Below are 9358 nucleotides of genomic sequence, written 5' to 3'. Positions count from 1 at the left end.
ATTAGAAAGATATTAGTCACGCATTTGCCGTTATAAAATAAACAAGTAAGAAAAGGCTATAGTCGGACGGAGCCGACCATGGGATACCCTATACCACTATCCCTGGACAATCGCTCTTCACGGAACTTCTTTTCAATGATTGTGAAAACTTAATTATCAAATATCAGAGATGTAATGTATAATACTTATGACCAAAACCAAAAAGTTATCTAGCATGACAAAGACATTTTTGTAGCAAGAAAGGAAAATTTAGTTCACACAAACTAAAATGTAATGAAACCCACATATGTAGTACTACTACTTCCGTTGTTTAACCGCTACGTTATTGAAATTTTACCAATTTCACACAAAAGTTTCAGTCCATTTAACCCGCTAAGTATTATCTGATCTTCACGTTGGTTTGTACGCTTCTTCTTCATCATAAACTCAAACTTTGTTTACAATTTTGCGGGTTATTATGTTGAACTACAGAGCCGCTACAAAACTGGTTAAAATTTTGTTGTTGGTCCATTTCATCCCCCGAACATTTCATTATCATCACCAAAAACTAATCATTTCTATTCTGGCCCGAACCCATCCTCCTTAAAAAATTCATTACAATCGGTCCATAATTGCGGCCTTAAACTTGTTTACAATTTTCAATGGACGGACACACATCGCTAAATCGCTTTATCTCGTCGAGATATAAATTTTGGCATACCAAATAAGGGGTCTAGGACGAATATTTCGTGGTGTTACATAAACTTTTGGAGAGACAATATGTAGCATGGGATAAAAATGTGGTTCTATACACAGAACCCATTATATATTAGGCAGTAGGCCCGTTATCTAGCAAACACTTTATTGCAATTTACATCAGAGGAAAGTTCAGTAGTTTTTTTCCATATGTAGGCTACTTTGCGAAATATATATGTCCTCAAGGAATTAAAATATCGACCAAAAATAAAATTTTTATATTTTTCATACTAAAGTAATGGTCCATTTCACCCATTTAGGCTGTAACTCCACTTTCAAGTATATCTCACTTGTCCGGAATGTCACTTCCAGGAATTAAGATATAAGCTGTATATTAAAAATTTTCACAATTTTCACACAAAAGTTTTGGTCCATTTAACCCTCTATATATTATCCGATCGCCATCTCAAATTGCAAGCTTCTCCTTTGTGATATACTCTTACCTTATTTAAAATTACGCGTTGATCGGTATATTATCTATTCTGATCTGAACCCGAAATCCATACAAAATTTCTTGACGATAGGTCCATAATTGCGGCCTGGAGCGTGTTTACCATTTATAATGGACAGACGGACGGACGGACACACATCTCAAAATCGCTTTATCTCGTCGAGATATGAAGATTGGTATACCACATTGGGGGTCTCCGACGAATATTTCGCGGTGTTACATGAATTTTTACCAAAACAAACTTATAATACCCTTTTCCACATTGTGGTATAGTGTATAAAAATAGTACATCTGCCTCGATTCACTATCACAATTTATCGACACTCAAGTTGTTTAAATTTTTTAACCATATTTTTATCGACTTTGGTATTCTGAAACATTTTAAACAACTTTACTCATTGTTATTTAAAATTTTGTCGATAAATAAACGGCAATAAATTTTGTGTTGTTAAATTGTCGCCGATTTGAAAATGACATTTGAATAAGTTATATATGATTGATCTCTTAGGAACAATTTTATGAGAGAACCGGCAATAAGCAGGACGTTATTTCGCGACTTGGACAATCGCTTATAACGACATACTGATAACGGCGAAATTGAAACGTCAAAATTTCTGTCCGCCTTATATAATTTAAACGAATATCAACTACAGAGATTATCGCTTATACCGACCGAATTTCGTGGATTTTTGACCGTTATTATAGACGAAGTCTACTGTAGGTTAAAAACCAAAATGAAACAGAAACATGTTTTTCGTCTTAAAATGTATATTTATTAATGCCATCATTCTGGTGCTTTCATCTCAACTTTAGGTTCAACCAACATATATGTATGTGAATATGTATATTGCAATTAACATGAAACAGATGCTATCTGCAATTAACCATTAACGTATCGGCGTGAATTTGGCCTTTTCTAATAACTTTGACCGTAACTCTCCTATTCCTTCATGACGCCGCGACCATTACTTCTGAAAATTTTCTCCGTTCGCCAATTCGGTACCAATAAGATGGGCCATTCTACAATAAGACGTTTGTACGTAAGCAGTTCTTGTTTCATTGTAACGCATTTACACTTACTGAAATACACTGGACATTCACTCGAACAGTTTATTCAACTTAGTTTTATAAAAACGGCGTAATTTTCGTGGGATATACGTTTTTTATATTTTTCATGTCTTCGTTTTTATATTTTCTTTATTTTTGACAACAACAATTTCCAGAGATACCATTTTAAAATATTTATTTTCGATTATATTTTAACATAAGTTACAGAATAACACTATCGTTAGTGCAAACCCCAAAACCTGGCGATAAAAATAACAACTCGACTGTCGTTAAAAAGTTACAGAATAGGCCCACAGAACATCTGCAATTTTTTTAAACTTTTGTATAACAGTATAATTTTTCAAAATTTTTTGAAGGATCTAGGTGGGGGCAGCTGCCCCCCCTGCCCATAGCTGGCTACGCCCATGGTTCCAATACTGCAAGAATCTACTAATTTTTACTATTTTTTCGATAACATAAAGGAAAAAATGTTATCGTAGTAAAATATAGTAGATTCTTGCAGGTTCTGGAACAGAGCAATTGTGTTAGAGAATCGCACTAGATGTTCGAATATGAACTATGTATATAGGTGCACTCCTCCAGGTACCTAACCCACAAAAATTTATAAAGATTAAGAACAAGTCACTGATGTTTACAGCAGTTTGTCGTGAGATAACGACGCTAAAGCTCTAAAAACTCTGCGGCACCAACTAAAATGGCTGATGAGCCCCATCATTTAGTCCCGGTCCACACTAGAGTGAATTTCATTAAGAAATTCACGAAATTAAGCGTTCTTAGATCGAATTACTCACTACAGCAATGTCATAAAATTACTTTAGTATGGAACTCGATCTGAGAACGCCTAATTTCATCAAACTATTTTATTTAACTCGCTTAAGTGTGTACCGTGACTTACGAATTGAGTGTCATATGTTGTGACTCCCAAACGTTGACCAAGCTCCAAAATGGATTATTTCGATTTATTCCGTCAAATACCTTCACCACAAAAACTCAACGCTTTGGCGCTTAAATCTAATTTAAGTCCACTTTCCGGGTCTTCTTTAAGCGTCATTAGTTCGTCTATAATGACTCCTTCAGCTATAAAGACTCCCTTCTGCTCGTCTATAAAGTCTCTCATTTCTTGTTTATGAAGAGGTCTACAAAAACTCCCTTCATACATACATCCAAACCTGCCAGAAGCTACTATTTTTTACTACGATACGATTTTTTCCTTTATGTTATCGGAAAATTAGTCAAAATTAGTAGATTCTTGCAGGTTCTGGAACAGAGCAAAAGTGCCTGTTAAAACCGGTTGTTTTAGTAACCGATAAATTTGAAAATTCAACTGTAAACAAAAGGTTGGCAACGAAGTCGTTGCTAGGATAGAACGTCAATTTGTTTGTCAATATTTTTCAAAACAATTTCAAATACAAACAAGACAATTCTTTGAAGAACAAAAATTAATTAACAAGAAACAAATAAAAATACCAAAAAATGTCTTCTTACAAGTTTAGTAATGAAAAATTGAGTTCCAAGATCAAACAGCTGGATATCATGCACCCAAGTGGTCGCCTAAGCGCCAAACGTCCCTCTGTGTCGTTTAAAAGAGAAAGTCGCGGAAGCCAAGATAAAAAACCTAAACTTGACGAACAGAAGAATAATAACAGTGATGAAGGCATTAAAACCGGAGCATCTTTAATACCCGATTTGAACATCCTAGTGGAACGTATGCGTTCCCAAAAAGATGATAGCTTCATTTATTTGACTTATATGCTACCGAAGACAAGTGAATATTTTACACCCTATAGCCTGAAAGAATATTCGTGGGCAGAATTGCCAAATAAGCAGCTATACTTTACAATGAGTCGTCATGGTGTAACCTATTGGCATTTGTCGGAGAATTTCTTTACTCCCCTCCTGCAATGGCAACAGGAATTTCAACAGTTTTTGAGTATAATTAAGATACGTACATTTGCTGTCTTTCGTCTATGGAAGGGTTTTAAGGTGTGGGAGAAAACGGTGAAATGGAAGAAACAGTCGGAGGCACGCATGCATTTGCAGGAACATCTTTTTATAGCCATACCACATTTGGCCAAGGCGATACTTCAGTTAAGGGAAGAGATTGTCATGTTGGAGAGAAGTAATTTTGTGAATGTTTCAGGTAAGAAGTAGGCAGAAATGTATTCTAAATTGTCCGAAGGTGGAAATGAATTCCACCTTCAGCTCAACTCTAGGGAATTGTTTCGGCTCGAATGCAAAGACTTCATTCAGTTCGACTATAAATACTTGCTGCAGCTTGACTAGAACCTCGGCTGCAAGGACTTTAAGACGAGACTGAATTTGTTTAAAAAATTTTTCATCAACGTGGATGTTTTACAACTATTTTTCCATCAACGTGGATTTTTTAAAAATAATTTTACATCAACGTGGATTTTTTACAATTATTTTTTCATCAAAGTGGATTTTTTTAAAATATGTTTTCATTAACGTGGATTTTTAAAAAATATTTTTTCATCAACGTGGATTTTTTAAAAATATTTTTTCATCAACGTGGATTTTTTAAAAGTATTTTTTCTTCAACGTGGATTTTTTAAAAATATTTTTTTATCAACGTGGATTTTTAAAAATATGTTTTCATCAACCTGGATTTTTGAAAAAATATTTTTTCATCAAAGTGGATTTTTTAAAAATATTTTTTCATCAACGTGGATATTTTAAAAATATTTTTTCATCAACGTGGATTTTTTAAAAATATTTTTTCATCAACGTGGATTTTTTAAAAATATTTTTTAAACAACGTGGATTTTTAAAAAAAAAATTTCATCAACGTGGATGTTTTAAAAAAAAATTTTCATCAACGTGGACTTTTTAAAAATATTTTTTCATCAACGTGGATTTTTTAAAAATATTTTTTCATCAACGTGGATTTTTTAAAAATATTTTTTTATCAACGTGGATTTTTTAAAAATATTTTTTCATCAACGTGGATTTTTTAAAAATATTTTTTTATCAACGTGGATTTTTTAAAAATATTTTTTTATCAACGTGGATTTTTTAAAAACATTTTTTCATCAACGTGGATTAAAAAAAACATTTTTTCATAACGTGAGTTTTTTAAAAATATTTGTAATCAACGTGGATTTTTTAAAAACATTTTTTCATCAACGTGGATTTTTTAAAAAATATTTTTTCATCAACGTGGATTTTTTAAAAATATTTTTTCATCAACGTGGATTTTTTAAAAATATTTTTTCATCAACGTGGATTTTTTAAAAATATTTTTTCATCAACGTGGATTTTTTAAAAATATTTTTTCATCAACGTGTTTTTTTAAATATTTTTTCATCAACGTGGATTTTTTAAAAATATTTTTTCATCAACGTGGATTTTTTAAAAATATTTTTTCATCAACGTGGATTTTTTAAAAATATTTTTTCATCAACGTGGATTTTTTAAAAATATTTTTTCATCAACGTGTTTTTTTAAATATTTTTTCATCAACGTGGATTTTTTAAAAATATTTTTTCATCAACGTGGATTTTTTAAAAATATTTTTTCATCATCGTGGATTTTTTAAAAATATTTTTTCATCAACGTGGATTTTTTAAAAATATTTTTTCATCATCGTGGATTTTTTAAAAATATTTTTTCATCAACGTGGATTTTTTAAAAATATTTTTTCACGAATGTGGATTAAAAAAAATGATTCAGCTCGAATATAAACACCTCCTTCAGCTCGGCTATTTAGTCTTACTTCGGCTCAGCTATAAAGATTGCCTGCAGCTGAACCATAAAAACTTGCTGCAGCTCGACTATATAGACTAGCTTCAGCCTGACTACAAACATTTGCTGCAGCTCGACTATAAAGATTTTATTCATCTCGACTACAATGACTTGCCTCAGCCTGACTACAAACACTTGCTGCAGCCTGACTGTAAAGACTTGCGCAGCTTGGCTAAAAAGACTTGTTGTTGCTCGAATGTAAAAACCCGTTACAACTCTTTATAGTCGAGTCGAGCTGTCAAGTCGAGTTGACTTGCTGCGGCTCGACTATAAAGACTTTCTTCAAAGATTTGCTGTAGCTCAACCATAAAGAATTGCTGCAACTCGACTATAAAGACTTACTGCAGCTTGACCATAAACGCTTGCTTCTGCTCGACTATAAAGACTTGCTGCAGCTCGACTATAAAGACTTGCTGCAGCTCGACTATAAAGACTTGCTGCAACTCGACTATAAAGATTTGCTGCAGCTCGACTAAAAATATTTGCTGCAGCTCGACTATAAATAAACGTTGCAATTCGACTATAAAGATTTGCTGCAGCTCGACTAAAAATATTTGCTGCAGCTCGCCTATAAAGACTTGCTGCAGCTCGACTAAAAATATTTGCTGCAGCTCGGCTATAAAGACTTGCTGCAGCTCGACTATAAATACTATTTCTGCTCAGCTACAAAGGCTTCATATAGTTCGTCTATAAAATTTGCCGCAGCTCGATTATTAAGGCTTGCTTCAGCTCGACTATAAGGACTTGCTTCAGCTCGACTATAAGGATTTGCTTCAGCTTGACTATAAAGACTATTGCTTGATTATAAAGAATTGCTTCAGCTGGGTTATAAAGAAGGACCCTTTAAACTTGCATTGGATCTGTACTAGACTCTTTTTAATTATAAGCATCTTTTGTGGTATTTCTCTCTTTCCCTAGTCATCGAAGATTGGCATCCCTTCTATTTCCTGGAGATACAAATGAAAATCTATGAAAGGCTAAAATTAACATTTCGAGATTTTCGGGAACGAACCAGAAAGGCCTTGTGTATGTTTCATAAATAGAGTTTTAATAATTTGTGTTAAATTAACCCTTCATTGATTTCTGCAGATGATGCCTGCCTGAATGCCATAATAGCCCACGGCTTCTTTCCCGATGATGAAGTCAATCATTATCCGTCGATAAAGAAAATGCGTGATGCAATGAGTTTTATGGATCGTGCGAAGAAAAGGAATTTTTGTAAAATACTTTCCAAGTAAGTATTGAATTTAAAATGAAACCTCTCTTCGATAAGGAAAGTCGGAGGATATGTGTTTTAGGAGGAACAGGGGGTAGGTTCAGATGATTGCCTTCAAAAATAATTAGATTATAACTTCTTTGAAGGGTTGTTTAGAAAGCCCTGATCATTCCAAACAATCCCCCACGGAGAGAGAGTATCCCTTTGAAATTGTTCAAATGAATGAGGTTTCACTGTATTTTAATAAAATTAATTACAGTCGAACTTATAGAGATACCAGGGACGAAGAATTACTACGTCATAGAGAAAATTCTAATTTGTAAAAAAATCATATTTTTGTTTCATAAAATGATTCGTTATTTGTATATTACTTATAGAGAAGTTCGACTGTATAAATTTTATTAATTTTCGATTAAATTAATTATATTATTTTTCCTCGTCAGCTTCCTAAGCTACTGCGACCACATGATGTACAACATGCTGCACAAAGTTACGGTGAATAGTTTTCGTGATTTGGTTAATGCCTTGCAAATCCATGACGCTATGGGCCCTGCAAAGGAACTGATACAGGAAAACTTAACGCTGCATGAGCAATTGGAAGCAGAAAGGCCAATAAATGCGCCTCAGGTATTTTAAAATGCTATATATTCGATTTTGTTCAAGATATTAAAGTTAATTTCTTTTTAGAAACCCTTCTTTGTAACCAATTTACATTTGCTGCCGGATCGGATTGAAATTGAACCATCTGAGTAAGTAAACAACTTCATTAAGTTTAGGAATATTTTTGAAGTGCCCACAGAGATATAATCCTGAACTTTTTTGAAAAATATTTTTTCATTCTTGATATTTTAACGAACCGGTCTATGACGGACCTACCACCAATTTTTTACATACTTTAAACCAGTTTTTCCTTTTTTTTTCGTTTTTAGAGAAGTGATGAAACACATTTTCACCCGAATATCAACCCTGATCTTGGAAACTGTCATGGAAATTGAGAATTTCACTGATGACAAAACCTATATCCAATTTACAGAGTTCGTAACTCTTATCTTCGCTTCTTTCATTAATAATAATTTTTTTATTTGTAGACCCTCAATAATGGGACGTCAAGAAGAAAGATTATCGGGTGTAGCACCAGATCTGAATTTTTTGTTAAGAACAGATGAAGAATTTCAAATTAATCGGTAAGACTTTTACACTATATGACAAAACATCAATATATGACAAAATGAGTACATTTCTGATGAAAGAAACACTAATCTCTCTATGGTTTGAGTCTGATATCCTCCAAGTAGATTAAGCAATATTTCGGCACCTATAACACTCAACTCGGGTGACGTAGGGGATGGAAGATACCAAGGAACGGTCCTGACAGGCTTTAACATGGCAAAACCCAAGATTTATCTTGGCCCCTCTTTCATCTAAAGTGGACATTGAGGCGTAGGGTTAGTAACCCTCCCCAAGACTGTGAAAAAGCGAAGGAAAAGAAAAACAAATCCCTCAAAAGTTGACGACCCCCGCTAACGTTTTGAGGACAATGATCTGCAAATCTCACCTGGAATGTTCGCACTCTTTATAGAGAAAGTGAGGTTTACGCATTGGCAGATGTACTTGAAAAGTACAAGGCCGACATTACCGCAATACAGGAAATACGATGTAACGGGAAAGGCGTCACAACAACACCTAAAGGTGACGCACTGTGTTATAGCTGCCATGACACAAAGCATGAGTTTGGTTGCGGATTGGTAGTTGGTCGGAGGTTAAATATCTGGTCTCCAGCTTCACCCCAGTGAATGAAAGACTCGCTGCAATTCGATTAAAAGCAAAATTCTTCAACATCAGCTTTATTTGCGCTAATGCTCTTACTGAAGACAAGTACGAACAGACCAAAGATATATTTTACGAGCGCTTAGAAGAAACTTAATACCGCCGTTGCCCTGCCCATGACATTTAAAATATAAAAGACAATTTTAATGCCAAAATTGGAAAGGAGAATATCTTTGGCCCAACAGTCGGGACATTCAGTCTCCACAGTGAAACATCTGACAATGGTATGAGGCTGATAGACTTTGCAGCTGCAAAAAACATGGTAGTTAGCAGTACCAGATTTAATCATCTCGATATTC

At 34.0% G+C, this 9358-nt stretch overlaps 1 protein-coding gene across 2 annotated transcripts in view; it reads left to right on the top strand.

Moving 5' to 3' along the window:
- Nucleotides 1–3652: 3652 nt before the first annotated feature.
- Dhc16F (Dynein heavy chain at 16F) overlaps nucleotides 3653–9358 on the top strand; it is a 58801-nt gene continuing 53095 nt past the window's right edge. For both annotated transcript variants that reach the window (XM_073977329.1, XM_073977328.1), the window contains exons 1-7: nucleotides 3653–4394; nucleotides 6935–7042; nucleotides 7106–7250; nucleotides 7676–7859; nucleotides 7920–7981; nucleotides 8162–8266; nucleotides 8321–8416. In XM_073977329.1, coding sequence (XP_073833430.1) covers nucleotides 3728–4394; nucleotides 6935–7042; nucleotides 7106–7250; nucleotides 7676–7859; nucleotides 7920–7981; nucleotides 8162–8266; nucleotides 8321–8416 — 1367 coding nt within the window. In that variant the 5' untranslated portion in view covers nucleotides 3653–3727. The remainder of the gene's footprint in view (nucleotides 4395–6934; nucleotides 7043–7105; nucleotides 7251–7675; nucleotides 7860–7919; nucleotides 7982–8161; nucleotides 8267–8320; nucleotides 8417–9358) is intronic.

The sequence above is a fragment of the Musca autumnalis genome, unplaced genomic scaffold, assembly GCF_047663935.1.
Source record: "Musca autumnalis isolate F117 unplaced genomic scaffold, ASM4766393v1 scaffold_3, whole genome shotgun sequence".
Lineage (NCBI taxonomy): Eukaryota > Metazoa > Arthropoda > Insecta > Diptera > Muscidae > Musca > Musca autumnalis.
The sequence above is the reverse complement of the archived record's forward strand: the minus strand, read 5'-3'. Positions and strand labels throughout refer to the sequence as shown.